Source organism: Octopus bimaculoides, chromosome 1 (assembly GCF_046866305.1).
Source record: "Octopus bimaculoides isolate indiv1 chromosome 1, ASM4686630v1, whole genome shotgun sequence".
Taxonomy (NCBI): domain Eukaryota; kingdom Metazoa; phylum Mollusca; class Cephalopoda; order Octopoda; family Octopodidae; genus Octopus; species Octopus bimaculoides.
In genome coordinates this window covers 90854917-90879065 of record NC_142928.1, presented here as the reverse complement: position 1 = coordinate 90879065, position 24149 = coordinate 90854917, and the positions used below count along the sequence as shown (strand labels likewise).

Sequence of the window (24149 nt, the reverse complement as noted above, 5' to 3'; positions counted from 1 at the left end):
TATAAAACATTGAAGCTGATTTCAACATTTTGCATTGAAATGAAATTTGATTTTATGATGATTCAGTTTGCTCGTTTCATCATAGGTCTGGTTTATCAGTTCATGTAACGTAAACATAAAATTAATGGAAGCAATTTCCCCAGTATTGTGTATTCCTATTTCAGGGTTATGTTACTTTCATAGTATTTTCCCATTATGTACTGTTTTGGTTACTTACGAAGCTGCCCCCCCCCCACCACCACCACTAAGAAAAACTACATATCTTGAATTTGTTGTCTAATTTATGTGAAACTTGTTTTATTCTACATTATTTACAATGGATGGATAGGTGTCCTCACCTTGTTTGTTATCACGTTTCAGCTGATGTATTCCCCAGCCCTCATCAGGTTTTCTGGTGGAATTTCAAACCCAACCCTTCATTTGACTAAAAAAAAATATAGAATAATATTGTTTTATTTTGTTTCTATTCACATTTCAGGGGTGCCTTACTCTCAGAGTATTTTCCCCATTATGTGTCTGTTTGGCTGTATTAAATTACAGACAAGCGCACAAACAAGCACAGTTTTAGTAGTATATAGATTGAACTCAAAGTTGAACATTTACTGATGCTGTGTGAACAATCCAATAGATTTAGATCTAAGTAGAATAAAAATAAATGCAAAAGAGAAATTCCCCAAGAATTTGCTGCTAATAGAATTCTGAAGCCTTAATTATTATTTCTTTTTTTTATAAGATGTTGAAGAGGAGTTTTACTTGAATCTCAAATTGAGTTTGTTATACTTGGGGATGGTCATATTTTGCTAATTAAACACTCTCACACGGTCTTCACTTCAGCATTATTTATTATTTTAATTTCTTTCACAGAGTACTTTTGTCACACATCCTGTGACCTCTTGAGCGACTCTCTATCCCATGTCTTACTCAAACTGTTTATTTTTTTTAGATGCTTCATGGCAGGGATGAACTTTAACCCACTGAAAGTATATTCACCAGTCTCCTATCCAGTGTCAAGAGGGACAGGCATGCTTAATTCCATTTTCAAATGGGACCATAGTGAAACATGGGCTGTCCCTACCATTGAACAGTTTCTAGCTTCTGGTTCTGGTAAAGAAAACTGCTGTGTGATAGAATGTGATATATCTTCTGAAGAGGCTAAAGATTATTACCTTGTTGGTCACATAATTGATGGAAGAGTGCTGTTTCCGGCTACAGGTTATCTGGTGTTGGCTTGGAGAGCCTTTGCAAAAATGTTAGCTGCTTTTTATGAGCAACTTCCTGTCCAGTTTGATAATATTACCATCCACCGTGCTACTATTTTACCTAATGCAGGTAAATTCAGTTTTTTATTTTTTAAAACTTTCTTTTCACGAGTGCTGAATATTTTTCCTTGTTATATTTTTAGAATTGTTACAAGTAGCACTTTATCCATTTAGCATTTATACTGGCCATATGCAGGCCAAACATGTTTTATGTTGAAACTTGCCAGAACTGGCCTCTCGGACCTAGCCTATAGTTTTATTCTAAAATGTAATTGCATCATCTTGAACCTACAATGTAATGTATGATTAGTTCAAAATAGTGAATAAATTGTTGTTGTTGGCACTCTGTCGTTTATGATGTCGAGGGTTCCAGTTGATCCGATCAATGGAACAGCCTGCTCGTGAAATTAACGTGCAAGTGGCTGAGCCCTCCACAGACACGTGTACCCTTAACGTAGTTCTCGGGGATATTCATCGTGACACAGTGTGACAAGGCTGACCCTTTGAATTACAGGCACAATAGAAACAAGAAGTAAGAGTGAGAGAAAGTTGTGGTGAAAGAGTACAGCAGGGTTCGCCACCATCCCCTGCCGGAGCCTCATGGATCTTTAGGTGTTTTTGCTCAATAAACACTCACAACGCCCAGTCTGGAAATCGAAACCGCAATCCTATGACTGCGAGTCCGCTGCCTTAACCACTGGGCCATTGTGCCTCCATGGTGAATAAACAAGACAGTTCTAAAGGGTTAAAACATCATATTGTCCTTTTCTCACTAGTTTTAGCATGCAAAAACCTATTAAATTCAGCTTCAATGTTTTGTATAATTCTAACAAGTTGTGTTAGTGCTACACGTTTAATGATACTCTCCAGAATTAAGCTGAAGATTGCTACCAGCAAGAAATTTGGGTTGTTAGTTAAATAATGTTAAATTCCTCCGCTTGTTTGTTCATTCTGCAGCTATTTTCCCATAGATTGGATGAATTCTATTAACTGAAGGTTTTATTTTACAGTTGGATATGTCCTTCTTGTCATTAACTTTTACATGTTTTTCAAGTTGGGGATTTTTTGTATTTTGCTTGTTTTCAAAAGGACAATTTAATGGAATGTCAGCATAATGTCACCATTTTTGCTCAACTGGTATTCATACTGGCACATAATGTAAATATTTATGTGCATGAGCATGTGTGCACACATGGCTTCCGTAGTTTGTCTACCAATTTCACTTACAAAGCATCAGTTGGCTTGAAGTTACAGCAAAAGTTATTTGGCCAAAGTACCATGCAGTGAATCAAACTTAAAATAACAGGATTTTGGAGTAAATGCCATGTCAATATACCCCATTTCTAATTATTAAATGCTACTGCTTCTGATTGTATGCCATGTGAAGCTAGTGTAGATGAAGAAAAAATCTGAACATATAGAAATGTATGCATCATAATATAATTGATAGCTGAAAGATACCAAAATAGCTAAAATGTTGCAGAAGTATTATTTTATTGCTTTTACATAAATGCAATGAAAGCTAAATGTCTAGAGTGGAATTTTTTTGATAACATATGAAATGCTCTGGTTATCTAGCAGTTAACTAATTTAACCCTCTAACTGTGAAATTGAATTTCAGTCATTCCAATAATGCTAAATATCTTCCAAAAATTGGAATTGGTATTTACCTCGAGCGAGATTGTTCCCTGTGCCCCTGAACTGGCTCATGTGCGGGTAGCACATAAAAGACATTTTGAGCGTGGCCGTTGCCAGTACCGCCTGACTGGCCTTCGTGCGGGTGACAAGTAAAAGCACCCACTACACTCTCTGAGTGGTTGGCATTAGGAAGGGCATCCAGCTGTAGAAACTCTGCCAAATTAGATTGGAGCCTGGTGTTGCCATCCGGTTTCACCAGTCCTCAGTCAAATCGTCCAACCCATGCTAGCATGGAAGGCGGACGTTAAACGATGATGATGATGAAAATGGTTTCAAACATGACACTCCTCAGCAAGAGAGAGATTGGTATATAAAACTGTCTTCTGCAGTTAAAGGTAGTGAAATTTTGAACGGATATATTTACGTCCTGCAGTAAAAAGGTTATAAAAAACAGTATTACTCTTCATGACCCTGTATTATATGATTACAGACAGATATGTATAACTATACTTTTTTTAAAAGAATAGATTGAAGAATATTACTCATCTGTGTTTTATCAAAACGTTTTTTTTTAAATCTTTTTTATTAGGCAAGCTGAAGTTTGAAGTGAACATCATGCAAATAACTGGTGAATTTGAAATCGTTGAAAATGGCAGTCTTGTTGCTAGTGGCAGAATAAGAGCTGTTCAAGACCTTCGCTCTGACATAGCAAGTAATATTAATACTGACTTACTTGATGTTTCTGAAGACCTTAACAAATTAGAAGTTTACAGAGTACTACACCTTCGAGGATATGACTATGGACCTACATTCCAAGGAATTCTTAAAACAAACAGTTTTGGTATGGTGCAATTATTTTTGCAACAGTTTTAAATGATTTCTCTTTACATATATCCTTTAACTCTTTTGATACAAACCTGTCCAAGACAGCCCTTGGTTCTGTAACATAAACTTCTCATTTTGAAGTGATCTAACCCATTAAAATTCCATTTTAATTTATGTTCCGTACACCATCTTAATAAGTTATTTTACTAAATTCTCCATTTATTTTCAAAATTAATTGAAACAAAGGCTGTGTGTTTTGACAGAAATAGAGCAACAAAAGAGTTGAGTTTGTTAATCTTCATATATTAAAAGCCATAGTCTGTGTCTTTTTAGTGATGATACTGTATTTGTGTGTACAAATGTCATAAATTAGTTGATTTTTGTAATGCAACTGGAACTGTCGAACTCTTAGGTAACCACTTAATAGGTTAGGAGCAATCCACAATCACACCCTGGAATGTTTTGTTGCAATTTGGTATAAGACAAAACTGTAAAGTTCATTCCAGCTAAGGTGCTCTTAAAGAGTTACTTAAACTGAAGGCTGTAAAACAAATTTCTCTGAATTTCCTAGTTTTTAAGATAATATTCACATATTTAAAGAGGCAAATTTTATTTAAAAACAATGGAGCTAGGTGAACTCAGCTGTTAAGACTTACTACAAATGCAGTGTTGGGGACTGGATACTATCAATCAATCTTGATTGATTGTTCAGTGTTTTATCAATTTGGTTATTCACAGCTTAATTCAATTTAATATTCTTGGGAAAGTCATATGGTCTTGTAACTGTGTAAGAAATCATTACCTAGAATTTTTGTAGTAGATATGTTGTGGCAGCATGTTCTTAATGGACATAAATATGGCATGGCCTTTACATAGACTTTCTCCAATACTTCAAAGTTTGTGCTGTTATAAACACAAACAGCAATCATTTCAACAGCAATAAAGATGACTTAAGTGAAAAGCTTAGACTAATGATTTTTTTGAAATGCCAGGTTCCATATTTAATCAAAAAATTAACTGCTTTGATTTAATGTGATGTATGATTGTGGATAAATTTCATTTTATTCAGCCTAAAGTGGATTAAAACATGTTGGCCCTTTTGGATTATTTTTCTTAATTTGAATCAACATGTATATACACGTGTATGTAGTTTAATGTCTCTGTTTTTTTTTCATATTATAGGAAATCAAGGTGTTTTATGTTGGAATAAGAACTGGGTAACTTTCTTGGATACCATGCTTCAGATGTCTGTATTAAGACTACCTGGAAAAGGATTAAGACTACCCACTAGGATCCAATCTGTTTACATAGATCCAACTTGTCATGATGACTGTTGCAGAGTGGTGAATGATGAAACAAAAGGTTGGTATTTTGAGTGTTTTTATTTTATTTCTATTGCTTTATAAAAGGTAATTTTTTCTGGTGTAAACTTTAACCCTTTCGTTAACCATATTTCTAACCAAAATACACCCCTTATGTGTTTCAATTAATTTCTAACATAATCATGAATTTAGTCTGGTTTCATTAAACAACTTTTTTATTTATCAACATATTAATGTGATTTTTGGAAGATAATTTAACGAAAGGTTCTATACCAATTCTATACCAAAATTTTTGTCACAAAGTGACTTTAATTACAGGTAAATACAGGTAAATTCAACAAAATATAAAATTATTAAAATTTTTGTTCAAACATCGCTATAGAAAATGGGTTATTAGCTAATATTCAATTGGGTATACAACAAAATATTATTATAGAAGAGTTGTGCACATTACTGGGTTCATTAGTCTCTTTTGCCAGTATAAAATTAAAATCCAGAGCAGTACCCAGTATTTGATTCACAAATCTTCCAAACTTTGATCCCCCATTTTGTGGGCTTTCCTGGCATATACTGTTGAAAACGCACTCGGCCTTTATAGCCCACCATATCCTCATCTATAAACTGTTTTATATGTTTTGAACACAATCAATGAGGGGTCTTATTTTAAATAAGGGATCAAAGTCTGGTTCTCCACGTACTGGTGTACTGCTCGTGTCTCTTACAAAAACCGTATCCTCGTCATTATACTTGAGACATATTCGTCTCCGAAGGGTTCATCACTACTCCAGTAATTTGTTATTCTAGGTAACTTTCTAATGCCCATAATAATATTTATGGCAAAATATGCTTTAATTTCATTCAAGTTTATGGGAAACCACAAACTATCCTTTTTTACGCTTTGTTTACATTTAGCGTAACGGTTTGTTTCCGCCGTAATCAATTCAAATAGGTACATCGGAAAAAGCAAAAAGAAATAGTCTAAAGCTTTACTCTCCTGGGTAAGACTGTGACTTGGTCCAGTTTCTTCAGAAAAATCACTGAAAGGAGTTTTTAAATTTTCATTCCATTCAGGTACTAATTCATTCTCTTTATCGCTATCATCGGAGCTCTCGGATTCACTGCTTTCATTTTCGGAAAATGAAACCTTAGATTTATAGGAAAGTGATTATACACCATTAAGTGTACACCTGCTTTTCTATATTAAATTCTAAATAATAACGGAACGCAGAACTCTGAACTATCAACACAACAATATTTATTTATGGCGGAAAATAGGCAGCTTTAATCTTGGTTGCTGAGACGCCGGAATGTTTGTGAGCCATCCCCAGAGTTGGAAAGCTGGAGAGACAGCTTGACATGACCATGCTCATGGCCGCCTGGCTGGGAAAAGAGAATGAATAAGGGCGCCAAACTTGGATATTGATGACTACGCATGCGCACGAGACAAGGCGTTACTACAGATTCATTATCAAATACCACGTGCTTTTATTTTCGGTTACAGAGTTAGATTTATCAAGGTCTTCAACGGAAAATCCTTCGAATTCTGACTCACTGCTTGACAGAATAAAATTTGTATCCATTTTTTTGTCAGGATTACAAATTTTGAAAACACAACAGGAACAAATTTGGAAAAAAATCTCCCAAAATTCCAATATTAAAAAACACGTCGATCGTCGTACAAAACTATAGCTGAACTGTTTACACAAATAATCACGTGTTTTCACGAATGTACTAACGAGATTTGCTCGGATATTCTCATTTTAATATGAATAGGTGATTACGGGCGGTTTTGGGCGGTTTGGTAACGAAAGGGTTAAGGTATTTTCTTTTTTGTTGTTGCTCTGTTCAAGCAGATGTTTGGTAGTGAGATAACTATTAGAATACTTTGGTGGGGCATATATGTTCACTATAGCATATGTTGTTATTCTTTAGTTCAGTCTGAGACATACTGTTCACTTCATATAATGTGGACAAATTCTTATTTTTAACCCACTTTCAGTTGTAGATGGAAATGAACTGAGGCCATTTTAGGATTTTGCTTGCACAACTTGGAAGCATTTTATACTTGTTGCTTATTGTATCATCAACCTCTTCAACTGTGAAGTGGTAAGAAAATTGAATGCATTGATATCTTTAATGCATCAATATCTAGTAGAAAAAAAAAATGAATTTTACCTTTTCTGATAGGTGCTTACTGAGATAATGTTCTATATTTTCTGTTTCTGAAGTTGAAGGAATTATTACTTCAGTAAACTGTTTCCACTTTTGTCTAGAAATTCCAAAGTTATTAGATTAATTTCTCTCTCTTGGTCTTGCCTCCTGAATTATTCAATTTTTTTTTTGTTTTGTTTTCCAGGCATCAAAGTTACTATTAATTCTGACATTGATACCTGCACTGCTGGTGGTGTTGAGATACTTGGTTTACATGCCACTGTGGCTCCACGACGACAAATGCAGTCTTCACCCATTCTGGAAACACACACTTTTGTGCCAAATATTATGAACTTGTCAAAAGTTGACATACAGATGGATTCATATATAAAAATCTGTTCAAGTCTATGTCAATCAATTTTGAAACGTATTCTTACGAGCACTAATGTACCCAACAGAAGTTTCTTGGAAACACAGCTAAAAGATTTCAATGACTCTGTTCCAGATGTTGAATCGACTGACTTTTCAAAATCCCCACATAATGGTCTACTTCAGATGCTCATGAAAGTTCCAAACTCTCCATCACTTAAGTCAGATAATTTAGAACATCTTTTAAGTTCTTTTGAATCAGAATTATCTGCTGACCAACTGTTAACTTATATCTATAATCAAGGTGCATTGAAGAGCTGTTTAGACATTGTACTTGAGAATCTGTTCAAGAACAAAATCAAAGTTGTTGAAATTGATGCTACACAGAAAAATTTCAGTCAAAGAATTATTTCTTCTTTTGAGTCTCATCCCATAGTGACAACTGATTACATTAGAACAGTTTCTGAAGGTGAAATGGACGTAGATAGTGAAGTTACTGGCATTCCCATTTTGCGATGGGATCCTGCAAACCCATCTTCAGATATTTTGTCCAATGCTGATTTAGTTATCGCTAGTAATGTTCTACACAGGTACAAGGATATCAACCAGGTCATGACGAACATCTGTCATGTTCTGAACAGTGGTAAATTTTTGCTGCTAGAAGAAGCTACACAATATTCTGAAATCTTCACATGTCTTGAGATGCTTTCAAAAGATTATTCTTCAGTTACTAGCGCCAGACCAAACTTTTTCCTTACTAATGAAGACTTGAAAGAATATATTAAAAATGCTGAACTGGAAATAGTATGCCATTTTACTGGACCAATCTCAGATATGTATTTACTACGGAAAAAAATAAAACCATTGGTTTGTCAAAAACTAGTCATTGATGACCTTGAAGGAAGTTGGTTTAATGACTTGAAGAACTTATTTCTGAAGTGTTCCACTGAAAATAACTTTGATCGTCTTTGGCTTGTATCATCATCCACCCCATTAAATGGTATATTAGGCCTTGTGAATTGTCTTGTAAAAGAGGACAGTAGCAATAAAATCAGGTCAGTACATATTTTGTTGCATTGTGCTCTCTTTGAATTGGTTTTATAGCATTTAAATTTCATCTCTGGTATGTATTTTCCTCTGATGTAAGCTGAAATTAGGTCTGAAAGTATCTAGTTAAGAAATTTACCTATAAACTGATAAAATCTGGAAGTTGTACTACAAGTGGTGTGTGTGTGTGTGTGTGTGTGTGTGTGTGTGTGTATATATATGTACACCATTTTGAGCGTGGCTATTGCCAGTACCGCCCAACTGGCCTTCATAGGATTTTCGAGCGAGATCGTTGCCAGTGCCCCTGGACTGGTTCTTGTGCGGGTGGCACATAAAATACACCATTTTGAGCGTGGCCGTTGCCAGTACCGCCTGACTGGCCTTCGTGCGGGTGACATGTAAAAGCACCCACAACACTCTTTGAGTGGTTGGCGTTAGGAAGGGCATCCAGCTGTAGAAACTCTGCCAAATCAGATTGGAGCCTGGTGTAGCCATCTGGTTTCATCAGTCCTCAGTCAAATCGTCCAACCCATGCTAGCATGGAAAGCGGACGTTAAACGATGATGATGATATATGAGGTGGGTGTTGAAAAATTTCTGACTTCAGGTAAAAGAAAATTCAGGAGGGTCAGTTAATTATGATTTTATTTAAAATGTTCCCCTCTCAGATTTACAAGCTTATTGCAGCGGTTCTTCAGATTATCTAATGTCTGTAAAAGAACTTGGAAGGTTGGGCCTCCAACCAGGCCTTTCACAAAATTTTTTATACTTTTCTACTGATATTGTGATTTGTTGCATTTTGTCAACCTAGACTCTGGAATGTATTGAACATTTATTATACAAGTGACATATTGAGTTTCTCTAACTCCTTTCATGGATGCTGTGTTGAATTGTTTTTCAATAGTGCCTTTGGAATTTAGGTGCTGTAGTGAAACCTATTTTCGATAAATCTATTTTTTTGACTTTCCCTTTCTGTAAACTAATTCGTTTGTTGAACTGCTGCTGTAGTAGTCAGTGAACTGAATTTTAATTTTAATTTTAATGTATTTACTGCTGAAGAGTAGGAGCTTACTCTGTGTCATTGCCGTTTCCTTTTTGTTCTGAATAATCTATAGAAAGCTTAAGTATTGCATTCAAAGATGAGTATTTGTTTGTTCAATTTATAACCGCAGAGTATAAAGTCTCTCTCTCTCTCTCTCTCTCTCTCTCTCCTTCATTTTTTTTGTACAACCATAATCAAATGTGCTATTATCAAAGTAGTTTTTGTATATGTCTTCTATAAAATATCAGCTAAATATTAGCAGTACTTGTGCTAAGACAATCTTTATTTTGGAATCTGTAAGATGGTTAAAGAGAAGATTGAATTTTTTTTTTTTTTCTTTTTTTTTCTTTATTTGTGTGTTCCGAAACATTTGATTCTTGATATGGTATAAAAATTCAAGTAGGTAGTATTGAATGTCTTGTCTTAAGAGAGAACATCTCTGAGAACTATAGTCTGTGGTTAAACCCTTGTCAACTCCCCTACTTTAAGAGTACCGTGTGACTTAGTTGCCAGTACCGTGTGACTGGCCCTCGTGCCAGTGGCACGTAAAAAGCACCCACTACACTCTCGGTGTGGTTGGCGTTAGGAAGGGCATCCAGCTGTAGAAACTCTGCCAGATCAGATTGGAGCCTGGTGCAGCCTTCTGGCTTGCCAGTCCTCAGTCAAATCGTCCAACCCATGCTAGCTTGGAAAGCGGATGTTAAACGATGATGATGAGGAATATTATTCTACTTTATGATTATATTGGTAAAGCTTTAATGAATATTAGTACATTGTATTACATCCTTATTTTCATATTGGAGAACTGTTTCTTTAGTTATAAACTTGTACCCACAGTCCCAGTGAATGAAGTCTAGTAACTATTCCACTGAGCTGTGGAAGGTAATAAAATATATATACTGTATGATGCCTGTGTACGTACAGCTGTGTTACATGGCAGTGAAACATGGGCTTTGCCTACAGAGGACTTGTGTGGGCTAGAAAGAAATAAAGCTAGCATGCTCCGCTGGATGGGTAATGTCAGTGTGCATGCACAACAGTTTGTAAATGTTTTAAGAGGAAAAGTGGATATAATAGGCACCATATGCATCACATGACATCTGGTTTGGTCATGTGATGCATATGGATGAGGACAGCTGTGTAAAGAAGTGCCAATCTTTAATTGTGGAGGGAAGACCCAGGAAGTCTTCTACTATAGACTTGAGTGAAATTTAGAAACATTATGGAAACTCATTGTGTGTATACATATGCATTTATACTGCTTAAAATTAGTGATGTTGTTGATGTACAGTAGCACAGCAGTTTGATAAATACGTCGATAAAACAAGTACCTAATTCAAAAGTTACTGGGTTTAATGTGCTTGACTAAACCCTCAGAGGAAGTATCCCAGTATGGCTGCAAGCCAATGGCTAGTTAAGATAATAAATGGAGAAAAGAATCTGTGTATCATGCTTAATTTAAAATATTTTCGTTGGTTTCATTCTATAGTTTGTGTTATATACAGACAAAAGTTGGATATTATATTACGGGTGGGTCCTGTGGAAATTGCACTGAGTGGAAAAAAATTTAGAGGAACTATTTAAGGTTTATAGGCAACAAAAATGCAAATTATCCTTTCTTATTGTGTTGCTTGTACAGTAAATGATATAAACATTTATTATAACGATCTATACAATACTTAATTTGCATATCATTCCTTAGTATTAGTATTGAAACTGCATGATCAGTATATGATTGCATATTTTTTATTACACAATATTTTATAATTTAAATTGTATACAGTTAATGAGCACAAGACGATATAGAGAATATACAATGCTTATATTAATATAATTAGCTTCAAACTGGTTGTAAATTTCAAAAAACCAAAAAAACATCCACAGCTATTTTGCCAAGTTATTTCACTTCCAGTCCCAATATGATTTAAAAATTTTCCTCTGCTACACACTTTATATTTCTCTCTCTCTCATTTCAAAGAACTTAACTATGTTATTCCACTTTTCATATTAACATTTCTCTCTTCACTTCCACTAGCCATGTGACAGCTAACAGTGCAATGCATCTATCTGCTGGCTATCTGCTATCTCTCTCACTTCCCCTCTCTCTCTCTCCCTCCTATCACTCTCACTCCACCTCCCTCCCTCTCCAACAATTTAAAGCTTAACATGTGAATGAACAAGCAAGCAGAATTATAATACAGATTTATCAACTAAGAAAGTAGACTGCAGCTGCAGTAAAGCACGTGTTGAGTGATTGCGATTAAAAAAAAACAAAAAAAAACAAAACAAATGGTTGAATCTAAAAAGCTGCGCTCTTTGCTCTCCTCACCTTCATTAACCCTTTAGCATTTAAACTAACCATATCAGGCCCAAATATTCTATCTATTTTATGTTCAAACTGATCAGATTCAGCATCTCTCACCTACTCTGCAGTGCCATTCTAAAAATGAACGATCACATTTTCAAAATCTCTAAGGTTTGAGATAATACATGATCAATTATATAAAATGTAAATAAGCATTACACTTGTCAGAGAAGCTGAATGCTAAAGGGTTAACCAATAATCCTTACTAATGACTACTTTAACCCTATAGTGTTTGGATTACTCTGTCAAATGTAATGCATGTTCATATTGTTTTGAATTGATCATGCACTATCCTTAGTGTAAAGATTTCGCAGCTGTGATTGTTTTTTAGAATGATATTGCAGGGTAGGTGTGAGAGGCGAGATCTGGCCAGTTTGAGCCTAAAACGGGCAGAATATTGTGCTGAATATAGCTACTTTCAATACTAAAAGGTTAACAGTTAGTCCAATATATGTACTCAGCATATCAGTTGACTGTGTATGTGATTATGCCTGCAAAGTGTGTTCTCTTTATTCTCTCTCACTGTTACTACATATTCGCAAGTAAATACCCCTCTCTTTTGCTTTTCTTGCTCCCTCTCTTTTTCTATCACTTTCCTTCTGCTAAACACTCTTCCCTCTTTATCTCTTTTTACCCCACCCCCCTCCCCACTTTCAATAAACCATTTTTTGTAATATATGTAGGTACAAGATGTTTCATACATGCATTTTAATTTCACTGTAAGACTGAAACCAAACAATAGACATCTCTCTACAGAAAGAACTAGGGAATAGCTTGTCTAGTTTTGTTTGATGTTTTTGTTTACACCATTGAGTGTCTACAGAGATAAAATGGCTCATATAACTTAATGACAAATACTGATTTTACACATTTGCACGAGACACTAGTGGTGTATATTAAAATACTGAGACGGCATGTCTGTGTGTAAAATTTGCTTAAGCACTTTAATAAATGCATCTGTGCTTGTGCCATATAAAAAGCACTCAGTCCACTGAGTGCTGGGTGGTTAGTATTAGGAAGAGCATCCAGCTGTAAAGACAATGCAAAAACAGACACAGAAGTCTGGTGCAGTCTTCCGCCTGCCCACCACCTGTCAAACCATCCAACCCATGCCAGCATGGAAGGCAGACGTTAAATGAGGATGATCTAACATCACCATCATAGTCATTTAACATTCGTTGCCCATGCTGGCACGGGTTAGACGGTTTGACCAGAGCTGGTATGCTGAGGGGCTGCACCAGACTCCAGTCTGATTTGGCATGATTTCTATGGCTGGATGACCTTCCTAATGTCAACTGCATCACTGTTTAAAATATTTGCTAAATATATTGTATAAACTTTTTGATGATTTAGCTATGAAATCTATTTCTTTTATCATCATCATCATCATCATCATCGTTTAACGTCCGCTTTCCATGCTAGCATGGGTTGGACGATTTGACTGAGGACTGGTGAAACCGGATGGCAACACCAGGCTCCAGTCTAATTTGGCAGAGTTTCTACAGCTGGATGCCCTTCCTAACGCCAACCACTCAGAGAGTGTAGTGGGTGCTTTTACGTGTCACCCGCACGAAAACGGCCACGCTCGAAATGGTGTCTTTTATGTGCCACCCGCACAAGCCAGTCCAAGGGCACTGGCAACGATCTCGCTCGAAAATCCTCCGGGAGCCAGTCAGGCGGTACTGGCAACGGCCACGCTCAAAATGGTGCATCTCATGTGCCACCCGCACAAGAACCAGTCCAGGGGCACTGGCAACGATCTTACTTGGCTTGCCGGGTCTTCTCACGCACAGCACATTTCCAAAGGTCTCGGTCAGTAGTCATCGCCTCCGTGAGGCCCAATGTACGAAGGTCTTGCCTCACCACCTCAGCCCAGGTCTTCCTGGGCCTACCTCTTCCACGGGTTCCCTCAACTGTTAGGGTGTGGCACTTTTTCACACAGCTATCCTCATCCATTCTCACCACATGTCCATACCAGCGCAATCGTCTCTCTTGCACACCACAACTAATGCTTCTAATGTTCAGCTTTTCTCTCAAGATACTTACACTCTGACGGGTATTCACATTGACATTACACATCCAACGGAGCATACTGGCTTCATTCCTTGCGAGTTTACGTATGTCCTCAGCAGTTACAGCCCATGTTTCACTGCCATGTAGCATGGCTGTTCGTACGCATGCGTCATACAGTCTGCCTTTTACTCTGAGTGAGAGTCCCTTTGTCGCCAGCAGGGGTAAGAGCTCTCTAAACTTTGCCCAGGCTATTCTTATTCTAGCAGCTACACTTTCAGCGCACCCACTCCCACTACTAACTTGGTCGCCCAGATAGCGGAAGCTATCGACTACCTCTAGTTTTTCACTCTGGAATGAGATAGAAGTTGTTTCCTGTTTGTTTACAGTCTTTATTGCACCTGAGCATCTGCCACAAACAAAAACTAACTTGCTAGTTAACCTGCCTTTGATGTTGCTGCACCTCTTATGTGTCCATAGCTTGCACCGGGTACATCTTATAGAGTTACGACCTACTCCTTTTCTACATACTGAGCAGGGCCATCTACCTGAAGGGCTTTGTGTTTTATCTACCTTCCTACTTATTAGGATTTTGGTTTTAGCTAGGTTGACTCTAAGGCCCTTCAATTCTAGACCTTGCTTCCACACCTGAAACTTCTCCTCTAGTTCTGATAGTGACTCCGCAATTAGGGCAAGGTCATCAGCATAGAGGAGCTCCCAGGGGCAACCTGTCTTGAACTCCTCTGTGATTGCCTGGAGGACTATGATAAATAAGAGGGGGCTGAGGACGGAACCTTGGTGGACCCCTACCTCTACCCGGAATTCATTGCTGTACTCATTTCCAACCCTCACCTTACTGGCAGCATCTCTGTACATGGCTCGCACAGCTCTCACTAACCATTCTTCTATCCCAAGTTTCCTCATTGACCACCAGATAAGGGATCGGGGGACCCTGTCAAATGCCTTCTCCATGTCAACGAAAGCCAGGTACAGAGGTTTATCCTTAGCTAGGTATTTCTCCTGCAACTGTCTCACTAGAAATAAGGCATCAGTAGTGCTTTTACCTGGCACGAACCCAAACTGCATCTCATCTAAATTGATTCGCTCCCTAATTAGTTGGGCTATGACCCTCTCTGTAACTTTCATAACCTGATCTAACAGCTTGATGCCTCTGTAATTATTTGTATCTAAAGCGTCACCTTTACCTTTGTAGCAGTTGACTATGATGCTGCTACACCAGTCATTGGGTATGACTCCTTCGTGTATCACCTGGTTCGTAATACGGGTGACTAGGCTATAGCCAACACTGCCAGATATTTTGAGCATCTCTGCAGTGATTCCTGATGGGCCGGCGGCTTTCCTGGTCTTCATACTCTTAATTGCTTTATCTACCCTGGTACTATCAACTCGGATAGCTGGTCCCTCTATTGGGTCGACATACGGCAGGCTCTCTTTCTCCCATTCATTCTCTTTATTAAGCAATCTATCGTAGTGGCATCTCCAGACCTCTTTCTTTGCATCCTCATTTAATGCAAGCGTACCATCATCCATGCGAACACATTTCTCTCCTTTCATTATTTGGTATTCATTTTTTTTTTTTGTCTAGGTGTATATTTAATGCTTCTCTGGCTGGTACTCAACTTCATCTGACAGATGACCTTTTCAAGAAACTCCAATCAACAGATCTTTTGATGAATGTTTTCAGAGATGACCAATGGGGATCTATGAGACATTTACCTTTCCTCACTGGTAAAAAAGCTAACTTTTAAAATAAAAAAAAATTTTCTTTATTGATTATATGATATTGATTAATTTTGTAAATGTGAATATTTGCAAGATTTATAGGAGAGGTATATTTTATATGCTATTTTTCTTGGTAAGTGAAGAATCATGACGAGAGAAAATATATGGGAACTGCTAGAAATAACAGCCGAATTACTATCAAATGCATTCTACTGCCTTAGACAATAGACACATTGAAAAATGTTAACTGTTGCAAAAAAAAAAAGTCATAACCAATGTACTTAAGACAACTTGATCAGGACTAGACATCACAAGAGTTCTTTAATAGGACCTACGATTTATAAATACATGGTTGATACCAGTTCAAATATGCTTAGGGCATATTTGAACCTGTAAGAAAGCCATTCACTGTTTTGTCACTGTTCCTACTGTGTTGTTGCTCTCTAAATGAGCAGAGAGGGTTATAAGGTCCTTCTGGTCCTGTCTTGCCAATGATTATTCAACTACTCTAGTGTTTGTGTCATGGGAAATTGCACCCACTACAGTAAAGTGGTTGGTGTTAGGAAGGGCATCCAACCAGAGAAACCTAGCCAAATGATATTTATGATGATTTCGTCTTTGGGATCTGGTCTTCATTGGAGGACAACTTGGACTGTAATGGTCTGTCCAACCCATACATGCATGGAAAATGCATGTGATTTAACGTGCATGTAAAATGACAGTAAAAAAAAATGCCAGCATGGAAAACCGATGTTAAATGATGATGATGAATTTGAATAGTTTTGTTTGACAATTATAATTGATTATTTTTTTTATCTTACATTAGTAATGTTCTTATGTAAGATAAAGAAAAAAATTAGTGTTCTCAAGTGAAGGCACATGACTCAGTGGTTAGAGCATCGGGCTCAGAATCATGAGGTTGTGAGTTTGATTTCCAGACCAGGCTGTATTGTTCTTCAGCAAGACACTTTATTTCATGTTGCTCCAGTTCACTCAGCTGTAAAAATGAGTTGTGATGTCATTGGTGCCAAGCTGTATTTGCCTTTCCTTTGGATAATATTGCTGGCATAGAAAGGGGAGGCTGGTATGCATGGGTGACGCTGGTCTTCCATAAACAACCTTGCCCAGACTTGTGCTTCGGAAATGAACGTTCTGGGTGCAATCCCATGGTCATTCATGACTGAAAGGGATCTCTGCCCTTTTTAATGATCTCATCACGAGTTGGATTAAATTTTTTCTCCTTCGGAAATGAATTTCTAGGTCACTAATCAGTGTAAAATTTATAAATAAACTTTTGTTTCTTAATGTTAAATTCTATGTTAACCCTTCTGCATTCAGATGACTGTCAAATGTAATGCTTATTTATTCACATTATTTTGAATTGAGCTGCTCTCAGAAGCTTAGTTTTTATTTATTTATATTTTTTTATATTCAGGTTTGGCACAAATTTCAGAATCAAATCATGCATACATAAACGTTATGACTCGTGGTGACTTGTCAAGCCTTCGATGGATTGAGTCCCCACTGAAGTACTTTAACACGAAACTGTCTCCAAACAAGCAACTTTGTACAGTTTATTATGCCTCACTTAACTTCAGAGATATTATGCTAGCTTCTGGCAAGTTGCCGCCAGATGCTATTCCTGGAAATTTGGCTGACCAAGATTGCCTTTTAGGGATTGAATTTTCTGGAAAGAGCCCACAGGGCAAAAGGATCATGGGATTGTTGTCTGCTAAGGTAAACTGTATTTGATATTTTTATACTACCTTCAATATTTTTACTTCAGCTTTACCTAATTCAGTTTAAGATAAAATAAAGTGAATATGATTTGTTTCTATTAGTTTTAAAAGTAAGAATTTAGTAGAATAGCTTTGTCATTAAGCTGGCATTTGAAACAAATTAATTTCAAATTTTGCTGGAATACCTAAATTTAGGTCATTCTAAAACAGGAAGTTTGTATCCTAGAAATGGGGGTAGCTGAAGGTTTGATATTTTTTGTAGAGAAAGTCAGTGCAAAATAAGGATTTTTATTAGCTGATTTTGATTTTTTTAAGGAATTTATACATTAAAATGTTTGGATATATGTGGTCGATATCTATCTCATGATGGGTGCTGGTATAACTGTATGGATTTAGAGGTCTACTTTGCAGCTACAAGCTCCTGTTGCACTTTGTGCAAGTGTCTCTTACCATGTCTTTTGGGATTTAAAAGGAAAATGGAATCCCTGTGTGTATGTGTAAATCTTTGAGGTATATCTGTGAAGGATACACACATTAAAGAACCAGGCTCTTGGTTTTCTTGCCAAATTCAAATTACCCTGTTCTTTCTGAGTTGCTCAGGCACTCTCTGTCAAATTCACCAGCATAATTTCAGTAACCTATTTAAGTTTATAGTATGGCCAGTATATCATGTCCTTATGAATATTAAACCCTGTCTTAACTATTTGTACTTTTTTTTCATTCTCGGCAGGGATTAGCCACCTCTGTTGATGCTGACAGGGATTTCTTGTGGGAAATTCCTAACTCATGGACCCTTGAGGAAGCAGCAAGTGTTCCTGTTGTTTATTCCACAGTATATTATGCTCTAGTAGTCAGAGGCCAAATTAAAAAAGGCGACTCCATTCTTATTCATTCTGGCAGTGGAGGTGTTGGCCAAGCTGCAATTTCTGTGGCACATTTCTTTGAATGTGAAATTTATACAACTGTAGGATCCAAAGAGAAAAAGAAATATTTGCAAGAGCGCTTTCCTTTCCTGAAAGATATGCACTTTAGTAATTCCCGAGATACATCCTTCGAGGTTGATATTCTGCGAGTGACCAATGGTAGAGGTGTTGATGTTGTTCTCAATTCTCTTGCTGATGAAAAACTCCAAGCAAGTTTAAGAGTGTTGGCCAATCACGGACGCTTTTTGGAGATTGGCAAAGTTGATTTATCAAAGAACACACCATTAGGTTTGTATATAATTTTTTGCTCATTTATGTTTTGAAAATGACCTCAATTTCTTTTGAAAAACTGAATGTGAATTTTTTACTTATTTGTTTTTGAAACAGAGTTGTCTTCATTTTAATGCCTCCTTTTCCGTGCTTTTATTTGATCAAACGGAAATTTGTTGCAGCAGGCTTTTTACAGCTTGAGGCCCTTCCTGTCACCAACCCTTGTTTCCATGTAAGGTAATATTTCCCCAACCAGACATGTTTCCACAAAATATTGGAAACAAAGGACATTGCTGCATTTCTCCCATTCATTCTCTTTATTGAGCAACCTTTCATAGTGGTGTCTTCAAGTCTCTCTCTTTGCAGCGTCATTGAATGCAAGTGAGCCATCATCTATGCAAACACATTTCTCTCCTATAACATCATGATTCTCTCTCACACACTGTCTTGCAAAACAAAACACGTCAAGTCTTTGGTCTTCACGATGCAGAACATTAGCAAATCTTTTCTTATCTGCTTCCCCTCTGGCTAAGTAAGCCTGTCTCTTAGCTTCCCTTCTGGCAATCTGATACAATTCCTTGCTACCACTATTCCTCCAGTCCTTCCAGTTTGTTTCTTTTCCCTAATGGCCCTGTCAACTACATTGTTCCACCACCATGTTACCTTGTGTTAAGAGGGGACTTTGCACCATCCACAGATCTGGTTAGTAGCCCTCAACAGGTCCCATAGGAACCTCCAGTTGTCTTCTACATCATGTGATGCTATATCCCCCTCTATTTCATCAAAAGCTTTGAGGAATCGTATCTAAATCTCTGTCCATTCACAGGATCCTTAAGCTTCCAGACCCTTCTTCTCCATGCTGGTCGTCTTCTGGGCATCCATTTAGCCCTGATCCTGAAGTTGCTAACTACTAATCTATGTTGTGGGGGTGCATTCTTCACCTGGGAAGGTTTTCACATTTATTAGTAGCCATCTTTCCCGTTTCCTGGTGAGGATGTAATCAATTTGACTAGTGTGTCCACCAGATCGGTATGCGAACAAGTGACTGGCAGGTTTCCAGAAGTTAGTGTTACAAACCCTAAAATCATTTGCATCACAGAACTCCAGCAGCCTGGTTCCCTCATTGTGGGAACCAAAACCATAGTCTCCATGTACACCATGGAAGTCCCCTGCATGTTGTCCATCATGCCCATTAAAGTTGCCAGCCACAAAGAGAAGGTCCCTGTCATTCGTCAACAAGTCATAAAATCTGTCTTTCTGTTCATCAGGTAGCCCTGGCTGAGGGGTATAAGCCGAGATAATGGTTGCTAACCCATGCTGCAGCATTAATCTAATCTTACCCATGCCCCCGATCCTGTCAGTGTTCCCTGCCCAGAAAATCTTATATCTATGTTCTTTGCCTGTGAGGAACCTAGTACCACTTCCTCTCCACCTTACTTCTTAGATGCAGCACAAATCTACATGTCTCCATTCAAGCATCTCAACAATCTCACCAGACCTACCTTTCAGTGTGCCAACTCTGAGGGTGTGGGAGGTGTTGGCCTACGAGACCCTGGGATAGGGGACAGTGGGATCGTACCTGAAAAGAAAGCTTGTTTTAGACAGAACTCATAAACATACAATAGCCTTCAATCTGCATACACTACACCATCATTTTATGTGCTACATAATCACTATATTACATAGGAGATAAACCCTAAGTAGGGTTGGGAGGAACATTAAGCCTTTGGAGGTGTTCATGGGAGACATTTGTTAGAGGTCAGAGGATAGAGACTTTCGGTACAGGTAGTAGGGCGGGCGCACTTTGAAACAACAAAAACTCAGGCTGCCGGTGTGAGAAAATATTAATGATAATAATGAGATAGAATTGGGCATTTGTATTAACTAGAGCTATAAAGAACAGTTTTTGGTCAGTCAAACTGTAACAAAATTAGATAGATGAATGAATAAAATCTATAAAGAAAGAAAACAAATCATTTGTTTCATTTCTCTTTTTTTTTTTTTTTTTTAATTATTGTAGGTATGTCAATATTTCTGAAAAATATTACTTTCCATGGAATCCTTTTGGATGCCTTATTTGAACCTGGAAACAAAGACTGGAAGAAAGTGGCAAATCTTTTGGCAAAAGGAATTAAATCTGGGGCTGTGAAGCCATTGAAAACAACAGTCTTTGATAAAACTGATGTAGAAGCAGCTTTCCGATATATGGCTCAGGGCAAGCACATTGGTAAAGTTCTAATTAAAGTAAGTATATGATAATTGATTTATGTTCATGGAATAAACAAGTTCACCTTTTTCATTGCATATTGCCTCTATTTTTCTGTATTATCTTGAGTTAGCTGGAACCTCAATTCTTTTACTTCTATCACTCGTAGTCTTACTCTCTTGTAGTTATTCATTGTATCATGCATAGATATCAGGCATGAGTAATTTGAACATGCTGATGTCCACCATCTTTGTTTAATGTCTGTTTTCCATGCTAGCATGGACTGCATCGAACCCCAATGTAACCTTTGCTATGGGTTCTATGGTTGGATTCCTTTCCTAACACCAACCACTTCACGATGAATACTGAGTTTTTTTTTTTGTGTGTGTGTGTGTGTAGCAAATCTATACCAGCTTACAGTAACCAATAAGGTTAGTATTCAATATTAGTTTCAATATTTCAAATGTGGCGAGCTGGCAGAAATGTTAGCAGGCTGGGCGAAATGCTTTGCAGTATTTCGTCTGTCTTTATGTTCTGAGTTCAAATTCTGCCGAGGTCAACTTTGCCTTTTGTCCTTTTGGGTTCGATAAATTGATTACCAGTTGTGTACTGGGATCAATGTAATCGATTGGCCCCCCTCCCCGCCAAATTTCAAGCCTTGTGCTTAGAGTAGAAAAGAATATTAGTTTCGAGTAATTAATATATGAAAAATAGATATTCACAGTAATGTTGGTAATATAGAAAATACAGAATGCTTAGCGAAACCAATTTTACTCTAGAAAATACAAACTGAAATACATTTCCCAGTTGCTGACTGCATTGAGTGCAATCCCTGCCCCACCCAAAAGGCTGTGTTGCAAGAAGGTGGCTTCCCAGCTGTGGTGATCTTGGGTTCAGTTCCACTTCACAGCACCTTGTGCAAAGGGTCTTCTTCTATAGCCCTGGGCTGACCAAATCTCTGCAAGTGGATTTGGTTGATGGAAACTAAAAGAAGTTCATCATATATATCGTTGTTATTAAGTTAAACTATCGTATGTCCAAATTTGGACAAATGCGTTGTTTTCAATATTTTGTATTGCTTGCAATAGCCAGTTCTTTTGGTCAAACTATTGTATCCCCAGCTGCTTCAGATGAAAACTGTCAAAGTGTAGTACAATGGTTTAGCATTTTTCAAAAGTGTTTTAAAGTTCCACATATGACAGATTTGCAAAAAATATTTCTGACTGAAAATATACATGCATGGACTTAAGATTTTATACACCCAACAAAATATTATTAAGCTAAAACTTGCTAATGTTAAAAGAAATCGATTACGAAACTATTTTTTCTTTTTCTGAAAAAATGCAATGTTTTGGACTCACAACAATTTGCATAATAGCGATATATTTGTCTCCAACCACTATGTGACAGCCAGTGTTGGTTTATGTCCTTGTGACTTAGTGGTTCATCAAAAAGAGTATGATAGAATAGATACAAGGCTTGAAAACAAATACTGGAGGTGAATTGTTCAACTAAACTCTTCAAGATGGTACCCTTGCATGGTTGCTGTCCAAAGATTGAAACAAGTAAAAAATTAAACATAAATGTTTGCTCAAGCTAAATGGTAATTCTGGTTATGCATTCCATATAATCTAAAATGTTTCGATGTTCATAAAATGGCTTGTAACAGATGATCTGGTGAACCTCATGTTCTACAATAGTGATTGTTACAGAAAGCTCACTTTGAAGTGTAAAGCAAGAAAGGCTTCCTCACTAGATGTGCATGAGCACATCTATACAAGTGTTTCTGTAGAAATTGTCTCTTTGTAAGTGTGTTTATAAATTGTGTGTGACCATACATGTGAACCTGTATACTTTGCTGAACTCCTAAGCTGCATTGTGTGTGGAACCTAACTCCTGTTTCTACTTCTTCCTGCTCATCCATCATCGGTTTTGTTTTAAAATCTACAGTTTTTCTATTTTGGGGCTTGACTACCATTCTTTCTCCCTAATATGCTTCTGCAATATTCAATTTCCATATTAATCGCATTCTTCTACCTCTTTCCGCTTCAAGAGGACTTTTGTGACTCCTAGCAAAAACATTTCCATCTTGAACACAAAAATACAAGCAAAAATAAATTTATAGTAGTAATAAAATTTACTACTTTTAAACTCGTGGTTGGTTTAATTAACTAAAATTATAATTAAATGAAATTTTTCACATTACTAAAATATCTACATTTATCATTTCAGATTAGAGATGAAGTGACAGAAGTTGAGGGTAGTCATCCAACTGTGGTGCATGTTCCAGCTATTTCAAAAACTGTATGTAATCCTAATAAGTGTTACATTATCACTGGTGGGTTGGGTGGCTTTGGACTTGAACTGGCTGAATGGTTAATTGAAAGGGGTGCTTATAAACTAGTACTTACCTCTCGTTCTGGTATTAAAACTGGGTACCAAGCCCGTAAAGTGCGACTTTGGAAGGAAAAAGGCATAAACGTGCAGGTGTCTGTGAGGAACATTGTGAAGTTAGAAGAGACTTTAATGTTGATGAAAGAAGCTAATAAAATTGGACCAGTCGGAGGCATTTTCCATTTGGCAATGGTGAGTTATTGTGAAATTTTATTTTGAGGTTTATATTTTTTTTAATGCAGAGAGGGAGAAAGATCTTATTTAATCAACTATTTTTGTTTTAGAAAGCACGGGAGATAACTTTGTGCTCGTTTCGGTCTTATGACCACATTTGTGAGGTATAGACTTGCCTTTACTTGGCACAATAAATGTACAATATTCTTCACTGGTTGGCATAGAAAAATGTTTTATAGAGTATAAGGAACTCTATTTGTGTTCCATTTTTCATATGAAAATATTTTCATTACTTATTGGATCTAATGGATTACAGAATGTTTTATAGCATGCTGAAAAAATAAACAGTAGCGGGGGGGGGGGGAAATCTAGTTCACATGTTAAGCGTCTCTAAAGCCAGTGTTGATATGGCCTTTATCAAGCCTGAAAATAGGAAGTCCTCTCCCTTGAAAAATGTTCTTGATACATTTCCATGTGTTAAATTGAGCCTACTGTCTGCACAGTTAGTGTGGCCAGACTTAGATGATTGCAAGATTACAGTCTGTTATATGTTCATCATGGACGAATCTTCAAGCTCAGTATAGTTAAGTGATGGAAAATCAGTGTGTGCTAATGCAATTCTTTTGCTGTGAACTTCGCCATTTGCAGTTATTTTGCTTTGGTTCTAGGTTTT

The 24149-nt window shown here is 37.1% G+C and overlaps 1 protein-coding gene across 3 annotated transcripts in view; it reads left to right on the top strand.

Annotated features, from left to right (window-relative positions):
- Positions 1–24149, top strand: part of LOC106874238 (fatty acid synthase) — an 89911-nt gene that overhangs the window by 54680 nt on the left and 11082 nt on the right. For all 3 annotated transcript variants that reach the window (XM_014921893.3, XM_014921894.3, XM_089353827.1), the window contains exons 13-21: positions 944–1329; positions 3487–3738; positions 4905–5084; positions 7401–8619; positions 15634–15776; positions 17206–17507; positions 18240–18720; positions 20723–20946; positions 23141–23494. In XM_014921893.3, coding sequence (XP_014777379.2) covers positions 944–1329; positions 3487–3738; positions 4905–5084; positions 7401–8619; positions 15634–15776; positions 17206–17507; positions 18240–18720; positions 20723–20946; positions 23141–23494 — 3541 coding nt within the window. The remainder of the gene's footprint in view (positions 1–943; positions 1330–3486; positions 3739–4904; positions 5085–7400; positions 8620–15633; positions 15777–17205; positions 17508–18239; positions 18721–20722; positions 20947–23140; positions 23495–24149) is intronic.